Below are 20,400 nucleotides of genomic sequence, written 5' to 3'. Positions count from 1 at the left end.
GTATCCTTCATACCACTAATCACATCTTACATTATCTTGTTTATTTGTTGGCATATTTATTGTCTACTTTTCCTTAGTAAGGTCTAAGGTCCAAATATGAGTTCTTGATTACTGTGTATCTTTAGCACCTAAAACAGTGATTGGAACATTGTGAGTACTCGGTATGCATTTGTTGAGAAGAAGAAAGAGATAAAGGATGAAGAAGAGCTAAAGGGAGAGAGAATAAGAGTGAGTAATGAGAATCTAGGTACAAGTTTCCAACTTCTTTCTCACTGGATGATTGACTCCTATTGGAATAAGTTATGTAATTACAACCTGTTCTTTTTGAATTTCCTTATTTAGGAACCCAATATGCCATACTCCTTTTAACTGAAATCTGCAAGACTCCAAAATTAAAGTCTGAGTAATTAGAGTAAAAACCATGGGTTGCCCAATTAATAATGCTAAATATTTACCTTGAAATAATTGCAGGTAGTCACTAGGAACCCATAAATTGGGAAATGAAACAATAAATTTCATAAAATACTTTTCCAGATACAGATAGAATTGTAGAACATCTGTCTGTAGGCTTACATGCCAGAAAGTAATCAATCAGGACACAAGAGGTGATAGCATTATGTTGTTTGATGACTTCCCTGCGGAGAAAGTCTGCTGTGTGTGTGTGTGTGTGTGTGTGTGTGTGTATGTGTGTGTACAAACGTGTAAATATATATATATATATACACACAAACACATATATATATATGCATGTATATATGTGTGCACACATATACAATAAATTTCATCATAAAAGGAATATTAGAATTATAACCTTGCTGCTACAAACCTTACCAGTGTGATAAGTATTGAGGGAAATCTATTTAGGATAAAGAATAAGATGTGATTATCTATTTCTCTTTAATTAGTCATCTTCAGTATCAATCTTTTAATTAAAATACTTCAGGAGAAGAGGTATTCTCTTTCACTGGTACCTCATATCACCTAGGACCTTGTACATTGGAGAACTATTTTATGGTTCATTTTCTATGAGGGCTCTGAGACTTTCCTTGGAGATCTTACAGTACTCTGAAAATACTGGTACCTGCAGTCCACTATGGACATTTTTATTTTGCTAAGACACTCAGTAGTAGTCAATTGCAGAGTCTTAAAATGATAGTGAAGCTCGGAATTTAAAATACATATATTAATGTGTGGCTTAATACACTATAAAATATGATTAAAAGTATCAATTTAAGATATAACATATAAGACTAACTAATATATAAGACTTACATAACATGTAAGACTAAGATATAAGACTAATGTTTGTCTATGTCTTTATTCTAGTCCTAAAAAATATTCTCACATATAATAAAGAATTTCCATTTGATGTTCAGCCTAGCCCATTAAGGTAAATAAATAAGCATCCATATTTTGTCTTCTGATTTTATTATCTATTTTATGCCTGTTTTTCAAATATTTCTGTATTTTTTTCCCTATCAAATTTGGTATTGGTGATATGACTGTTACCATTGATAGCAATGAGATGATTGACATTGACATTTATATCAACATCAACCTAATAATCAGCATCTTATCTGGGAAGTTAGTGGCTAGTTAGTTAGCTGGTGTATTAAGTGGAGTAGCTCACTAATTTTTCTGTCCTTTTTTATATAGGAGAATTTTAGCCCCTGGTGAGGAAGAGCATTTGGAATTTGAAGAAGATGAAGAAGAAGGTGGTGCTGGAGCAGGGTCTCCTAATTCTTTTCCTGCTAGAGTGCCTGGTGGGTACAAAAAAATGTACATTATATAATTCAAGGTCAGGTGTTTGGAACTTACTTTTGTACTTTTTAGTGGTGGGTAAAACATCTCCAGGTTTGCCAATCTTAAGCAAATTATCATGGCCATTCTGTTAGTGGTAACTATCGGTTTATTGTGAAAGTATCTTACTATTTGTGTCAGGGATCCTCAAAACATCCCATGTTTAGTGATTGGCTAGGAAGACCCACAGGACTCAGCATATAGCTGTACTCACAGTTGTATTCTGAGTCATTACAACAAGAAAACACAAGAACAAAATTAGCAAAGGGTAAAGGCACACAGGCAAATTCCAGAGGAAACCAAACTTCTAAGAGTCCTCTCCCAGCAGAGTCAAATATGTACTTGATTCTCTCAACATTCTTTCACACCTGTGAAATGAAAAAATATTGTCTATTGGGGAAGCACTGTAGAGATTCAGTGCACAAGACACTTATTGGGGTTAGCGTGAACCAAAACTACAGACTCCAGGAAGAAAGCAAGTGTTCAGCACAAACCATATTGTTTGCATGGACGGTTTAGGCACAGTGATCTTCTTAACAGGGCATGATGGGAATGCTGCTGAAATCCAGGTTCCCAGATGCTAGCCATAGACCAACATTGTAAGTAGGCTTTCTAGAGTAACTGTTTGCTATGTTAATTCTTTTCTTTATATATCTAGCTGTTCTTTAAATAATCATATATGATTGTGAAACCTGGACCTGGAGGAATAGATACTAAACAGTTGCCCTTAACAGGGAAATAAAGAATACATAGTAAGTCCTTTTTATTTTTGGAAGATCTTGACAAGGTTGTAAAATACCCTAGTCAAGCACCCTGAGTAAATTATTTGCCTCTTCTACTTCTATACTTTCTTCTGTTCTTATACAGTGCACAGTTTTTACTTCTGATGAATTAGTTCATTTTTGGAAGTGTAGAAATAGCGCTGTACTATTGTGATGCATTTTTTTAAAAGACTCTATGCTTTATGGTATAATTAAATATAATATACATATCATCCATAAAACTTCATAATTAAAGTCATATTCCAGTAATTTAAATACTCTTTGGTAGAAGACGTTTGAAATATAAACAGTATAGGCTTAGACCAATAACATACCTGCGCTTTTGAGTCTAACATCTGCCAATCAGTAGTTAAGTGACTGTACTTAATTCTTTATAAAAGGAGATGTTGACAATGTCTAATTCATAGGGTTACAATGAAAATTAGGCACCACATACAAATCATTTGGCATTATACTTTTCATTTGCTGGGGTACTGGTGGCTACTGTATTTTCATTATCACCTATAAATGATGCTAACAGTCTTACACCATAGGATTATTAGAAAAATTACAATCACTATAAAATGTTATTGTTAGTGTTTCTTTGGTACAAGGTAATTATTTCCAATCTGCTTGTCCTTATGAAGAAAGAGCTATATTTTACTTGTTATATTTGTAGGAAATTTCAAGATTGCTGAGATGATGAGGTAAATAAATTTGCTAAAATTTTTCTGCATTTTTTATTTCCTTTTCAAACCACATGCTGTAATTGAAATAGATTCCAGTTCTATAAATTTCTGGGTTTGGTTATTTGTTCACTAGTTATACTTCTGTAGCAAACAAGATCCTTAAAGCAGATGATGTAAGTCATGAAATGGACAGATCTTTATGGGGTTCAGGTTGCTGAGTTGAAAAGAAACTCTGTAAATTAAGTCTATTTGCTATGAAAGATTAAGCCCAAAGTAATTAGATTTTTTTATTCTGATATAGCATTTTGGTATTTTATTTCAGAGATACAGAAAGCTCACTAAACCTTTCTATTCCCTGAATTATTTTCCTCAAAGTAAGAAAGAGTAAGAAAGAGTACATATAGTTCAATTGGCTATATTTGATTTTTGATCATATTTTCCAGGGCCTGTGTCATTATAAAATTGAAAATATCATTGAAGGACAATTTGACCTTTAACTTAATTGTAGAATGGGAAAAAAAAATTGTTATACTGTGGACATCCAAGATTTCACTCGTGATAAGGCTGTTGTGTCTACATTATCATGGCAGGGTGTTTCTAAGAATTATAACATTTTTATTACCTTTATTTTATGTAATTTATATAATTGTTAGTTTGTTGTACTTTTTTTTTTTGGTACTGAGGATTTAACACAGGGGTACTTTACCAGTGAGCCACATCCTCAGCCCTTTTTATTTTTTATTTTGAGACAGGATTTCACTTAGTTGCTGAGGGCCTCACTTAGTTGCTGAGATTAGTCTTAAACTTGGGATCCTCCTGCCTCAGCCTCCCAAGTCACCTGGATTCCAGGCTTGTGCTATAGCATCTAGCTTATTGTGATCTTTTTAAAAAATATTTATTAAGGTGTCCCTTACATATATAAAAGGCATCTTTTTTAGTGTACATCTTTATGAGTTTTGACAAACACACATGGTAAACACTACTACCTTTAAGCTAATGAGATGAAGTATAATATATGAATATGGTATGATCAAGAGTAGTTTATTCCCATTTAAAATCAAAAATGGATTTTTATCCAACCTTTCTTGAAAAGAATAAAAAATTGTTAAACCTTTCTTTGACATTATTATCATTTTCAAAGCCTTCAATTCTCATATAAGACAGTAACTTTTTTGTACTGCTTTAAACACTAACTGGCTTAAGTCCAAATAGTAGTTTAATTTTCTTAAGATAATCTCAGTAGATCTCATTTAAATAGAGGATAAAAATTTATAACCTATTATTTATTACCTGAAAATTTATTTATCATGTTGAATATTAAAGCTTCTAAATGATAAACCAAAGTAATACAAATTTAAAAAAAAATAGCTGGCCAGGATTATATGCTTATAATCCTAGCTACTTGAGAAATTGAGGCAGGAGGATTGCAAGTTTGAGGCCAGTGGGGGCAACTTAGAGAGACTTTGTCTCAAAATAGAAAGAACTAGGGATGTAGCTCAGTGGTAGGGTGCTTGCCTCACCTGTGTGAAGCCCTACATTCATTTCCTAGTACCACATGCACAAATAGCCATGTCACAATTTTAGACAAAATCTAAAAAAACGTTTCTGAGTGACCTAAACATAAGCCTAGCTGTTTTTCAATAGTTTTAAGGCTTGTTAATATTCTATTACTCTCAAGCAGTTTTGAAAACATTTTAAGATTTCTTTTTTATAATTTGTTTCTACATGTTTGTTTGTAGTACTGGGGATTGAAGTCAGGGGTGCTCTACCACCTAGCTACATCCCCAGCTCTTTGATTTATTTTTTTTTATTTTGAAACAGGGTTTTGCTAAGTTGCCCACGCTGGCCTCTCTTGCCTTAACTTGCCAAGTTGTTGGGATTACAGGCATGCAGAACTATGTCTGGCTCAGTTTGTTTTGTTTTTTAATCCATGAATCTTGTCACTTGAAGTCAAAAGGTTTTCTCCAGAGCTTTGCAGAAATTGGTTCATAGGAAATGTCTATTGAGTAGGCTCTTCATCAAGGCTCTAAGCAACATCTGGCCTGCTTTTTCTTTTCTTTTTTTAAAGAGAGAGTGAGAGAGGGAGAGAGAGAGGAGAGAGAGAATTTTAATATTTATTTTTCAGTTATTGGCGGACACAACATCTTTGTATGTGGTGCTGAGGATCGAACCCAGGCCGCAGGCATGCCAGGTGAGCGCGCTACCGCTTGAGCCACATCCCCAGCCCCAGGCCTGCTTTTTCTTGAAAGTCCCCTGGCCACTCAAATTTTTAACCCAACACCTGTAGTAACTCTTCCTTGCATGGTAAATGGCATCTGTGTATGAAGCATATACCCACTGATTCATCTTAGGTTTTGTGAGAGTATTTATTATTTTTTTCCAGATATGATGGTGACACTTAAGAATTCAGCCATTATCCAAATCACATATTTCTGAACACAGAAAAATACATATTTCTAGTACCAGTCAATAAAGAAAATAAAAACAAGAATATACTCATATAACCTATATACAAACAACTTTAATAAAGTATAATTTTTGACAGACCTAGAAATATTGTTTGAATGCTAATGACCTCTAAGATTTTTATCAAACTTTTAATATAATTTCAAAGTGAATAAACTTCTTATGATTTTACTCTTTATCTTGAAAGGTTGGAGCAGTTCCTCAACTACTAATCAATTACCAACCAAAAGAAATTGTGCATGTGTTTTCATATTTTCACACAATTTGTATGTGTGTACAAATTGCAGATGTGCAGTACAAATTGCAAAATTTTTCTCTTGCTAGATTTTTAAGACCCATTTCATGTTTTGTGCCATCTACAAAATGTTATGACCAAATAATGATTTGACAATACCATTATTTTAAATTATGTTAAAATTATCCCAAAATAATAGAAAATATTATTTTATATATATCCTTTTTATTGGATTTTAAAATTACAAAGAAATGTGCACTTAAAAAATGTGTGTGACAGACTTTGAATTGGTAGTATCAAACATCTGAATTTAATTGCAAGTATGATAAATCTAAAACAAAGAAGACATAAATATATAATCACACACATATGATAATGCTTAGTTTACATTTTAGATATCAGGTCCATCTCTGTCCTAAAAGTATGGACAACAAATTTTGTACTCCTTATTCATGACATTTAATTCACCAAGCACCAAGGCAAAATGAAGACTGACTCACCTCTTATTGAAGTAAATGCCTGTGACAAACATTTGTACAATATCATGTAAAAAGCAAATTCAAATCAGTGTTTTAAAAAAATATAATCTTTGGTAATTTTCCTCTTTTAATGTTCTAACCTAGACAATAATGTACTATTTTGGAACAAAGACTGTCATGCCATTTCCAATTTTGGACTAGAAATTGTCCTTATGGTATGATGTGAGATATAAACAATAGAAATTTTTAAAAAGCAAAAATAAAAAGTTGAAAGAAAAGAATGACTTCCTCTTCTGCATGTGAGGACAGGGCCTTAAGGATCCCACTGACCTTCATATCCATGTCACTCCAGACTCATCCTCAGGTTGGTGGTCCTTTCATTGTCTGATTCTCCATGATCTCTATGGCTACACAGAGACTATTGAATGTGAGGCCATCCTACTTGATACTTAGACCTTCATTTTTCTCAGCACCCTCTTGGAACAAATAAGTTATGGGCGGGGGGGGGTGAGGGGCTTCAGATGTTCTCCCATTGTTTTTCTGTACCTGTTGCAGGTACAGTGGTGCTTCATTGCTCGGTCTGTGTCAGTGCTGTTGGGTGCCCAGCAGAGGCAGAGGCCTTACTTGCACAATTCCCTTTCCTCTCCACAGTGGCAGTGGCTGTAACATTCTTGGCTAGGTCAGATGCTTTTACACAGTTTTTAAAACATTCTTAAGCAAACTTGTCTATGTTTAACAAACAGCCATTTGGGGGATCCATAGCTACCTACATAAATTGTTTTCCACAGATGAAGCACAATGAAATAGAGCAACTTGAGTTTTTACCAAGTACCACCTGTTAATAAACAACAAGATGGACTTTTTGGTATCCCCTATTACAGTAGTGTGGTAAAATGGTTCCAAACCTTCCAATTCATTGTCATTATTTTATCAGAGTTGTCTTTAGGTTTAGGCTTAGAATCTTCCTCTCACAGAAAATCACACTGAATTCAGTAATTCCTTCCAACTCTTTTTGACACCAGTGAGAGCATGCTTGCTCTGGTTGGTGCATAAGAGGTGGTTAGGGGCAGATAAGTCAGAAAAAGACGTGCTTTCTGTGTTCAGTACAACTTGGGGCTCACCAGCTACCAATGGCTTCCTTTGTCTTGCAGTAAAAACTGAAAGTGGAATTAACCAAATGAACACAGTCCTGCTGCTCACTGCTAAATGAGTGTTAAAGACCTATCATATTGCTATCTGGGCTACTCAGTCTCTGTCCATTCCTGTGAATGTGCATTGCTCAGTGTACAAAGTTCAAATGTTACTCTTTTTTAATCAATCCCTTACTTGGGAGTTCTTAGTGACAGCTCAATAACATCCCTGAGATGTTATTGAAAACTTGGTTTGGACAGCTGTAGCCATTTAGAGTTTTCCATATTTAAAAGTATGAGGCACAAATAGTGGCCTCACAAAAATGTCTATATTCTAATCCTGGGAACTTGTGACTGTTATGTTTACATGGCAAAAGGAACTTTGCAGAAGCTTGAGATGGGGAGGTTCTCCTGCAGTTCCTTTTAAGGCTTTAGGGACAATTAAAATAAAAATGTTAAAATGAGACATGATGGTTAAAAGCATGGACTCTGTAGCCAACCTGCTGTGTGATTATGGATAATTTGTTTTTCTATGCCTCACTTTTCACCTCTGAAAAATAGAACTAAACTATTGTTGTGAGGATTAGATGAGAGGAGTAGGATAGTATGTGGCACAACACAAATACTCACAAGTGTTAGCTATTTCTTATTTACATAGCAGTTCCATGTGGAAGAACATTTCTTCTGATCTTTGCTCTAGATCTGAGAGCAGATGATCTAGCTGGAATAGCACAGTTTACACTGGATTGTGTGTAGTGATTTCTTTCTTATCCTTGTTAGTCTTCGAATTTTATGAATGTAGTTGACTTGTTCTCATATTACACTATGTAATTGGATATGTTAATTCTTCACTTAGAAATCTTCCTTTTAATGCATTGGCTCAATTTACAACTATCATGGTTTTATCTTTGATGCAAAAACATGCACCCTTTTTCATCTACCTGGGAGCTATAGATGGTATGGTATTATTCTAGTATTTGATCTTCTTTTATGTTTATTATTTCTTCACTCATTGATATAGATTCTCTAGCCATTTGTTTACTAGAGCATGATAACCTCTAGAACTGGAAATTCAGTCATTCATTCAATAAAATATTTCTTCAACAAAGATCTGTTTATTCCTTGTGCATACTACAAAAGGAACAGTTCCCACACCTTTCAGGATGCTTATTGTGTAGTCAGCAAGACAGAGCCAAAAGCACATGATTATAATTAGAGATGTGCACCAATGTCGTAGGTTGGCAAAAAAGAAGGGCTGAGGGAGTTCAATAAATCTGTCCAGATTTAGGACTCGCTGAGTATGTAGGAGTTGACCATGCAGAGAGAGCACATCATAGAGCATTCTGAAACACCTTAAATAGGCACCTTTCTATGCAATCTATGATCTTAATTACAGTCAGCTTCCTTCATCATGGAACACAATGTTTGACATTCTACCTTAAATTAAACAAGAAATTCAGACTTGAAATCACTGCCTCCATATTAAATTATCTGAAGCATAATGATTACATTAAACCTTACTGTGTAGTCTCAGGCAAAAAGATTGTTGATAAGGAATGTAGCATCAGCCCTACCATTTCAACTGAAAGATCTAGATAATGACAGCTTATAAAATTGACTCACCCCAAAGTAACAACAAGTTTAATATCAACTTGGCAAAAAATAATCTTAACATCAAAAAGACTTTTTGAAAGTTGTAAAGCAATCATCTTTTGAATGTCAAAACAGGTAGTAAAGAGGTAATACATAAAAGAGGTAACATTCTTGGGGGTTTTGGGGGGTGGGGTGGGGTGGGTTCTTTTTTTGTCTTTTTTAGAACTGGGGTTTGATTCCAGGATTTTGCAAATGCAAGGCAGACACTTTGCCACTGAGCTACATCCCAACCCAACATTCTTAATATATAAAGAAAAATTTTAATTGTAATAACCAAAGCAGAATACATGAGAGGAACAGACAATATGAGCAAGCGCGTGAGCGTGCACATACACACACACACACACACACACACACACACACACATTTAAAAAATACCCGTTAAACATATAAAAAGATACTCAACTTTATTTTTAATAAAAACATAAAGCTACTGTTGGAGAGTCTTAGGGGAAATAGATACTTATTAATCACTGGTGGGAATAGAAAAATGGTACAGTTCCTTTGGAGGGGAATTGAGCATTCTCTAACAACATATAAGTATATATTTTTTCCTTAGCAATCCCATTCCTGAGAATTTACTCTGAAGATGCACATATAGAGAATATATGCAAAAACCTATTCATAACTCATTAATAAGATAATGCGGTTCCTGGATATAAAATCTGTACAGACAAATCAATTCTATCTCAAACAAGTAATAGTTGCTTAGAAAATGAACTATTATAATATTTATAGTAGTATTAAATAATATCAAGGACCTTATTATAAATTCAACAAAAGAAATATAAGAATTTTATGTAGAAAATAAACCTTTGTTGAAAAAATAAAAGAATATCAAAAGGAAAATGAAACTGGAGCCATCTTGAAATTAGAGAAAAAGATGGAAGAGTGACTTAATAATTGTTATGGTTGGTGAGATGTTGAATTGTACATTCTCTTTTACTTTTTTCATTTCTCTCAATTGAATTGTTTATGAGAATGCATTTTATAAAAACAGTGAAGTCATTATTCTTTTTTTCATTTGTTCATAGTAGTTATTCTTGACATTAGATTCATTTGGACTAATTATAAATGCATGGAATATAATTTGCTCCAATTCAGTCCCTTCACCCTCCCCATCCTCCCTCCCACTGTTCCCTTTCATCCACTTTACTGATCTATTTATTTACATTTTTTAAAATTAGTATCTTATAGATATTCAAAATGATGAGTTTCATTATTGTATATTCACATATGTGCATTGGAAAGTTAGTTTGGGTTCATTCCACAGTTTTTCCCTACCCACTCCCCATTCCCTTCTTTTTCTTTTATTAATTTTATTTTTTTTAATACACGACAATGGACAATTCTTATTACACATATAGAGCACAATTTTTTTATCTTTGTATAAAGTATGTTCACGCCAATTCACGTTATTCATGTACTTGTTTTTTTTTTGCATTACAATTCTTATTACACATATATACCACAATTTTTCGCTTCTCTATATATAAAGTAGGTTGACACCCAATTTGTGTCTTCAGACATGTTCTTTGGATAATGATGTCCATCACATTCATTAGGAGGCTAATCCCCTGCCTCCTTCCTTTCCCTCACTCCCCTCTTCCCTATCTAGAATCCATCTATTCATCCCATGTTCCTCCTCCCTACCCTATTATGAGTCAGCCTCCTTATATCAGAGAAAACATTTGGCATTTGTTTTGGGGGGATTGACTAACTTCACTTAGCATTATCTTCTCCAATGCCATCCATTTACCTGCAAATGCCATGATTTTATTCTCTTTTAAAAATGTTCATAGTGTATATATGCCACATTTTTAAAAATCCATTCATCCACTGAAGGGCATGTAGGTTGGCTACACAGTTTAGCTGTTGTGAATTGTGCTGCTATAAACATTGATGTGGCTGTGTCCCTGTAGTATGTTGTTTTTAAGTCCTTTGGGTATAGTCCAAGGAGAGGAATAGCTTGGTCAAATGGTGGTTCCATTCCCAGATTTTCAAAGAATCTCCATACTGCTTTCCAGATTAGCTGCACCAATTTGTAGTCCCACCAGCAATGTATGAGTGTGCCTTTTCCCCCACATCCTCTCCAATACTTATTGTTGTTTGTCTTCATAATAGCTGCCATTCTGACTGGAGTTGTATCTTAGTTTTGATTTGCATTTCTCTGATTGCTAGAGATGTTGAAAATTTTTTCATATATTTGTTGATTGATTGTATATCCTCTTCTGAGAAGTGTTTGTTCAAGTCCTTGGCCCATTTTTTGATTGGGTTACTTGTTTTTTCAGTGCTTAGCTTTTTGAGTTCTTTATATACCCTAGAGATTAGTGCTCTATCTGATTGTGAGGGGTAAAAATTTTCTCCCAGGATGTAGGCTCTCTGTTCACCTCACGGATTGTTTTCTTTTGCTGAGAAAAAAACTTTTTAGTTTGAATCCATCCCATTTATTGATTCCTGGTTTTAATTCTTGTGCCATAGGGGTCTTATTAAGGAAGTTGGGGCCTAACCCACATGATGAAGTTTAGGGCCTACTTTTTTCTTCTATTAGACGAAGAGTCTCTGGCTTAATTCCTAGGTCCTTGATACATTTTGAGTTAAGTTTTGTGCATGGTGAGAGTTATGAGTTTAATTTCATTTTGTTGCATATGGATTTCCAGTTTTCCCAGCACCATTTGTTGAAAATGCTATCTTTTCCAGTGCATGTTTTTGGCACCTTTGTCTAAAATAAGATGATTGTAATTTTGTGGGTTAGTCTCTGTGTCCTCTATTCTGTACCATTGGTCTACCAGTCTGTTTTAGTGCTGAAACCATGCTGTTTTTGTTACTATTTCCGTGTAGTATAGTTTAAGGTCTCATAGAGCGATACTCCCTGCTTCACTCTTCCTGCTAAGGATTTCTTTAGCTATTCTTGGTCTCTTATTTTTCCAGATGAATTTCATGATTGCTTTTTCTATTTCTATGAGGAATGCCATTGAGATTTTGATTGGAATTGCATTAAATCTATATAGCACTTTTGGTAGTATGGTCATTTTGATAATATTAATTCTGCCTATCCAACAACAAGGTCGATCTTTCCAGAAATAGTAAATGAATTCAGCAAAGGAGCAGGATATAAATCAATACCCATAAATCAAAGGTATTTCTGTATATCAGTGACAAAGCCTCTGAGAAGGAAGTGAGGAAAACTACTTCATTTACAATAACCTCAAAAAAAATGATACTTGAGAATCAATGAAAGAAGTCAAAGATCTATACAATGAAAACTACAGAACTCTAAAGAGAGAAATCAAAGAAGATCTTAGAAGATGGAAAGATCTACACATTCCCTTTTTAAAAGGAGAAAGGGAGGAGGAGGGAGGGAGAGGGGAAAGGTGGGCAGGGTCAGATCAGAATATGATAGCCCAAAGGGTGAGGTTTTGGCCTGCTGAGAACTTCTAACTGAAGGAGATTGGAATCCCAAAAGCAACCTCAGCAGCAAAGCCTCTGCTCTCCTCCTGCCCTCCTGTCCGTTCACCCTTCTCTCCCAAAGCCAGTCATAAAATCTAGAAAGCGCTCTCTCTCTCTCTCTTTCTCTTTCTCTTTCTTTCCCTCCCTGCTATTCCCTTACTGTCCCCCTACCCTCCCTTACCCCTCCCTTAAAAACCCTCATTCCAGACAGGACCTGCCTTAGGTCCAGAAGGAAAGAAAGCTATACAGAGAGGCCAAGAAGAATCTGACCAGACAGGGCTTGCTGGGACCCTGGCAGCCTTTTACCATTAGCTCACACCCCATTTTCCAGTCATTTCTACATGGCCATCCATTCTTCATGGAACATAAACAAAAAAAACAGGAGTTTTCCCTGGATCTGTAGGTCTTTATTTCTGAAGGCTTTTAGGTCAAATAAAATTCTATTAAATAATTGTTATGATTTTTAAAATGTAAAGATATATACTAGTTCATAAATTAGAAGAAGCAGTTTATAAAGATAGACTCTTTTTGAAACTCATCTGAATTTTTATTGCAGTTCCTGGACCTTTTATACAGCTACAGAATTAAGATACTATATTAGTGGTAAGAGGATAAACAGTCCGGTAAGACAGAATAGAAAACTCAGAAAGTGATTGCCACATGATTTATGATTGAGGTGGGACTGCAGATCAGTGGTGGAAAATGTCAGTCTTTTTAATGAGTAGTGCTGAGACAATTGAGTATTTATGTGAAATTTAATGAAATTAAAGCTCCTACTATACACCGTAGTCAATAATTCTGTGTGACATATAGAATTAAGTGTGAATGGCAAAACTATAAAATGCTTTCAAGATAATACCTTTATGATTTTGGAGTGGGGTAAGTTTTCTTAAATATGACATAAAAAGCACTGATTGTAAAGGAAGATATTAAGAAATTTGAATATTACTAGCAGTAAGTATTTATCATAATCAGAAGACACCATGGCAGAGAAAAGTCATTCTTAACATTCAAAACTAACACTTGGCGTTAGAAGTTAGCAATGGTTGCTATCTTTTGGAAGAGTGAATTGGATAGGGTGGGGGGGAAGGACACTCCCAGGAGGCTGATCATATCTTTCCTAGATCTGATACTAGTTATACAGGTGTATTCACTTTGTGGAAGTTTAGCAAACTGTACTAACAATTTGTGCATTTTAAAATGTATATGCTCTACTTCAACAAAAAGTCTTTATAAAGGAAAACTACTAAGAAGCTATTTGTAAAACATTTGTCCAGCAAAATAATAGAGACCTCCTGCAGCTCAATAAGATAGACATCTCAATAGAAAATCGAGCAAAATAATTGAACACACTTCAGAAAAGAGGAAATCATATATTTGATTTATTCTAAAAGGTGCTCAACCTTATTAATCTTCAGAGGAATGCAAATTAAAATTAAAATGATTGATCTCTTTATACCAAAATTGGCTAACATGAAGAATCTGAGAAAACAGTACCTAGTGAGGATGTGGAGCAATGGGAACACTACTGTACTTGGGCTAGGAATAAAAGTTGGCACAACCACCTTGGGAAATGGATTGTCATTACATAGTAGGTATGGAGGTAACATGCCAGGTGACTTAGTGATTCCTCTGTTTCAGAAATGGGTGCTTATGGGCACTAGAAGATGTTCAGAAGAGTATTTATAATAGCCTGTTAACTATATCCAAACACTTGAAGTAATTCAAATGTCTATCAACACAAGAATGTGTACATAAACTGTAGCATATTTATACAGCCATGTACTACATAATAGAATGAACTTTTCTGCAGAAAAATTTATATATGATATACATACATATGAATATTTATGTATATATATAAATATAAATGTATACATATTCACATTTTTCATAAAATTTCAGAGGTGTTTCTTAACTTTCTGAAGTTCATCCCAGATGTCCAGGTACAAGCCCCTCTTCTAAAAGTACCCTCATTTGTCAATCAAAGAAGATGCATAAAAGGTATTATGTATATATTTAATGATATCAGCCTGAGCCCATTTAGGTTTGTTAATGCAACAGTGGAATGCAGCCTCCAGGCCTTCCTATTATTGCATTTGTCTGTATTGTCTTCATATTTGTTTAAATTAGAAAGTAATACATTTTTAACAGCACTGTTGAGGTACAATTTGCATTTCATAACATTTCCCTTCTGTAAGTATAAAATTCATCGATTTTTGACACCTCTATAGAGTTTTGCATCTGCCATCACTATACAAGTTCAGAACATTCCCATCACCTCCCAAAATTTCCTCAAGCCACATTTGCCATCTATCAAATGTGTATTTTCAAATGTAGTGTGATGATTACTTCATGTATTTCAAATAACTCATCATTAAAAGTAGCATAACACATTGTTGAATAGAAACTTGAAAAACATCAACCAAAATCTTTTTTAAGTGTATTTTGAGGTTCTGTATACATACTTGATTAAAATCAGCTTATTTGCATCTGTTCTCTATTGGTAGTTTCAAAAAAGGGAACATACTGAACAGTTGATTTCTTCCTTCATATGTTCTTGGTGGGTGAATGTTGTCATGTTGTTCTGGGTGGGTTTTTAGTTTTAAAAATTTTAGTTGGTTTTGGGGAAAATGTTCAGTTATACAAATGGCCATTTTATATGGCAGTCTGTATAGTACTAATTTCTGAGAGAATAAATCATACAAAATAGAATGAAGAATAGAAGTTAGACTATATAGTTAAGTTAAAACAAATATCAAATTGTAAATTATTTTCTTTATTAGGAGTAACTAAAGAGAAGAATGTATTGATCAACTGTGATATTAAATGTCTCAGACTTTAGAACAGTATAACAAGTATTTTAAAAGCTTTTCTTGTCTTTGTTCTACCACTTCATATTAAGATGCTGAATATAATATAGAAGTACATATTGAATATAAATATTATGTGAGCATATTATAATATTATGTATCATTGGGCTTCCTCAAGTGATGTTTTTAACATACTTTTATTATACATACTATATACTATTATTATAGAAATTATTATTTCTGCTTAAAGGTGATTGTATGGTTGGGAAATGCAGATATATTATGTGTAAAATTAAATATTTTTCTAAAAAAGTATAACATCAGATGTTCATGAATTTTGGAAATAAAAATACATAATGCCTAGCTAGTTCCTAAGAGGTAGGCTATAGCTTCTGTTTGTCAAAGTATTTACTCTGCATTATTGGTGGAGCTAACTTTTATTGAGGTTTCTCTGTTGCCAGGTACTTTATTACCAAGGTTGCCATCAGAACCGGGAATGACATTACTCACTATCAGGATTGAGAAAATTGGTCTGAAAGACGCTGGACAGTGCATCGATCCCTATATTACAGTTAGTGTAAAGGGTAAATAACTGGCAAATTGCATTATGTTTTTTCTCATATGAGACAAAGTTTTTGACAGGGGATGATCTTGTATATGTGACAACTTACTTTAATGCATTCTATAATGAGGCAAAATCCTAGAAGAGATCATAACAGAGCATAGTTCGAAAGACTTACAAAAAATATTTCCTACTTATACACTCACTTTTGCTTTTGAGTTTGTATAGATTTTTGCTCTTCAGATTCCATCTAACGTGCAGACTAAACATACACATTGTCCTTAACAGCAGCTACAGCCTTCAGGATGTAGATTAACAATAGCACCCCTCACCTTCTCCTACCCAGTCTATATTCATTTCTCTCCACAAAGCCCCATGTCCTGTTTTCCCATCTCTCCTGCTTCAGCCCCTTCTTCTTCCTGTGCTACTGAGGTATCTACTTAGGTGAGTCCTACAGAGGCAGATGAAAATCAGGGGACAGGGAAGTAGGGTGCGTCCATAACATCCATGCCCTGAAAGCAATCCCGTGGGATGATGATGTGATTAAGGAATAAATTATACCATTTTACAGAAATAACTATAGTTAGTACAAACGGCTTATTTTAATCTATAGTTTTGCACCAAAGGAACAGATTGGTGCTGAAATTAAATGGAGGAACTTTTATCAATTGACCACAAAGAAAAACATTTATTTAAAGAACATAATCCACAGCACTAATACTGGTACACTTTTAAATTCCGATGTTACCAGTTATCAAATATATAGTATACTGGAAAATATTTACATTGTTTGATAGGCCATTTGTAAAACTGCATACTCTTTCAGAAAGTATACTTAAAACACAAAAATATTTAATGATGTTGTAAATGTTAAATTACCTTTGCATATGTTAAACTGAAATATTTTTATGTAAATATTTTTTAATTATTAAATGTACTAAATTGTTTTTGAGCTTTTTGAGACACATAAATGAATAACACATAAACACTGAGGAGTTATTAAATGAGTCCATGTTGCATTTGACTATAAACTGAGATTTTAAAACCCAGAAAATTAAAACTATATATAACGTACCATCTGGTTGTTGTAAATTCAGGGTATGTTGTAAACAGTATAACCAGAATTTAGATAATATATATGAAAAATTATTCATTAACAAAAGGGTTTTTGTTGGCTGTTCTCATCCATTTTTGGTTCTTAACAGGGAAATTATGATAAGGTTAGGTTTAAAGGCTTTTCTAAATAAGTCATACTTGATCAAAGTTAGAAATTGGTGGCAGAGCTCCATTGTGGCAAATTAAATACTCCAGATTTTTTTTTTTTTTGCATAGAAAAATATAGTGGGCTATTCCCTAAGAAAAACATGTTTGTTCTTTTTACCACTTCACTATGAAGATCAAGTTTTGTTCACTTGGCCATGTAAAGGCTTCCTTGTCCCCTATCCAGTCTATATTCATTTCTCTCCACATACCCCATGAACTTCAACAACTCTCACATACTTGCTCACACCAAATAGGAATCTCTTAGCCTGAGAATCTCCTCTCAGCTCTTTCCATGCCTCTTTAGGAACTGTAACCTTTGCAGTTTCTATATTTTCCGTCTGTATATGTGAATGCTCATAAGCAGAAACTTAATTGTTTCTCCAGATCTGAATGGCATAGATTTAACTCCTGTGCAAGATACTCCTGTGGCTTCAAGAAAAGAAGATACATATGTTCATTTTAATGTGGACATTGAGCTCCAGAAGCATATTGAAAAATTAACCAAAGGTTTGTAATTATCAGTTACTGACTTCTTAAGGATACAGTACTTATCTGGGTTTGTGTTCATAGTGTACTTAACACAAGATCTTATGTCACATAGTTATGAATATTGACTTAAAGTCAAATCAATTTTTTTTAAATATGAGAATTAGCAGTTGCATTATCTAGTTGTGTAATAATGTGGTTAAATATTATTTGATAGGGAAGTTTTTCTCATAATACAGAGTTAAGGAAGCAGGTTCCCTAATAATTACCTTAAGTCCTTTTAGGAACCTAATGATTACTTTCTAACAGTTAAATTATTTTTTTTCTTTCAATAAGATGCATTGGGTAAAAAAGATACTATAACTGGCAGTTAGTTTGTAAGAATATGGAAAGGACAATCTGGGCGTGGTTGTTTCAGGAGGGAGAGAAATGATATTATAAGGTAGAATTTTTTTTAAAGGAACTCTTTTAAATTTCTATTCTATCTAATATAGGTGCTTATTGAAACCATTTCTATAGGTACTGCTGATACTTAAGTAACTTCTGTTTTTCTTGTGGTATTTAATATTTTATATTCTTTGGTAGTTTATGATTCTACCTGTGTACATAACTTACATTCTTGCTATACAGTTTTGTTGTACTTTATAGAATTAAATGATATGGAGAAATGTCACTCAGACATGCTAGTACCAGAGCTTGGAGTGACAGCCACAGTGAGTTATCAACAGTTGTGTCATCAGACTGTTTGACATGTTACTTTGTAAAATCATAGGCTTCTGGTGACACATAAGAAATGTGTGGTCTCTGGCTTATGTTGTTTTAATTCCTTAGGTGCAGCTATCTTCTTTGAATTCAAACACTACAAGCTTAAAAAAAAGGTTTACCAGCACCAAGTGTTTTGCTTTCATGGAGATGGATGAGATTAAACCTGGGCCAACTGTAATAGAACTGTAAGTGATATACATATAGGATTCATACTGTTCTAATGGTTACTAGTTCATGTTTCTTCTTAGTCCCTCTTATCGAGAATGTAACATTGGAGTAGATCAATCATCAGAGTATTTTAAATCTATTGTGGTTACAGATACAAGAAACCCACTGACTTTAAAAGAAAGAAATTGCAGTTATTGACCAAGAAACCACTTTATCTTCATCTACATCAAACTTTGCACAAAGAATGATTCTGACATGAGTAATGTCTAATTTCTGTGAATTTTACCACTCAGTAGAAACCATCATAGCTCTGTGTAGCATATTCATCCTTCAGGAGGCAGGAAGTGAGCCGTACCTATAGGCCAGTGAGTCCATTGCAAAGCTGTACAACAGAACTAAAGTCCAGCACCTCATTGTTATGACTCCTTTGGATACAGATTTATTGTAGATTTTGAAACTTGTTTTTACTTTCCTATTAATTGTGCAATTAATAGTCTGTTTCCTAATTTACCACTCTTCCTACCCTGCTTCCTGGAACAATACTCCTGTGGTAGGTTTGCTCATCTTCAAACTTAATACAGCAATAAGAATGTGCTAGAGTTTACACATTTGCTCACTTTTGCTCCAATATGGTCTTTTGATTTGAATTAACTTCAAACTTTTGAATTGAAGTGGGTAGGATAGTACCAGATTGCTTTGAAAGGAAATTGGATCAGTTATAGTCTGTCTTATAGGCTGTTCCTTAGAGCTGGCCTAAATTCACCCTGGTTCTACTTAGAAATAGTATGCCTTGATCAGATCAATATCCTATATGGGAGTGTTCCCCAGATTGTAGCTGTGATTTTTTTTCCAGATGACCAGATTGTTTTTCTGAAAGTGAGCACATTTTTAGTCATGTTGATTAGTTGTTCTACATCACATTGCTATTGTTTCTAGGGTTAACATTAATGATTCTAGGGTTAACATTAAAACCATCTCTCTCAGAATAATTACAAATTTTGGGGTGGGTTTACGTCTTCTAAATCATGTCATCTAAAAATAATTGAGTCAGATGCTAATGAGATACTTTAGGAACAACTGCTGTTTTTCTGACAACTGATTGTGAAACCTTAAAACCTGCATACCTTGTCTTTATGCAAAATCTGGAAAGATATTTTATTTTTTTTAATATAGGTAGATATGACTGCCATTTATTTCCTATTTAGATATATTGACATTCATATGAAAATATGCAGGTCATTAGCCTATTATAATTTCACTATTTACATTACTTTTAACTTGATGAGACATAAATAAAACTTTCATAGTACACAAGGTGTATATTTGATACACAGAACATAAAGATTTGTGAGGAGCTTTTTTGTGGGTTACATGTAGAACCCACGTATTTTAATATTCACTATTTTAAATGAACAATGCATGAAGGGAATGCAATACTTGGCCTATTTTTAAACTAGTGTAAACCCTAATCATACCATCCGTTTGCTTTTTAAAACCAATAACAGTTGTTTTAGCCCTTGCACTTCAAGAGAACTAGTCTTTAATTTTTCAGTTGTCTGTTAGGTCAGTTTTGTTTACTAGACTCATAAAACTATATGAGCCTGAAAGAATTATCAACCAAATTTAGTCTTTTCTTTCATCTGGATTGGGTTAATTTCACAAGTGCAAAAATAGTTCAGT

At 33.9% G+C, this 20,400-nt stretch overlaps 1 protein-coding gene across 1 annotated transcript in view; it reads left to right on the top strand.

Annotated features, from left to right (window-relative positions):
- LOC144370522 (axin interactor, dorsalization-associated protein-like) overlaps nucleotides 1–20,400 on the top strand; it is a 79,212-nt gene that overhangs the window by 17,489 nt on the left and 41,323 nt on the right. Inside the window, exons 5-10 of the mRNA XM_078031330.1 lie at nucleotides 1,327–1,390; nucleotides 1,657–1,763; nucleotides 5,376–5,441; nucleotides 15,938–16,060; nucleotides 17,686–17,808; nucleotides 18,619–18,737. Coding sequence (XP_077887456.1) covers nucleotides 1,327–1,390; nucleotides 1,657–1,763; nucleotides 5,376–5,441; nucleotides 15,938–16,060; nucleotides 17,686–17,808; nucleotides 18,619–18,707 — 572 coding nt within the window. The 3' untranslated portion in view covers nucleotides 18,708–18,737. The remainder of the gene's footprint in view (nucleotides 1–1,326; nucleotides 1,391–1,656; nucleotides 1,764–5,375; nucleotides 5,442–15,937; nucleotides 16,061–17,685; nucleotides 17,809–18,618; nucleotides 18,738–20,400) is intronic.

Source organism: Ictidomys tridecemlineatus, chromosome 14 (genome assembly GCF_052094955.1).
Source record: "Ictidomys tridecemlineatus isolate mIctTri1 chromosome 14, mIctTri1.hap1, whole genome shotgun sequence".
NCBI classification, from domain to species: domain Eukaryota; kingdom Metazoa; phylum Chordata; class Mammalia; order Rodentia; family Sciuridae; genus Ictidomys; species Ictidomys tridecemlineatus.
Note: the sequence above shows the minus strand (reverse complement) of the source record. Positions and strands in the feature narration are given on the sequence as shown.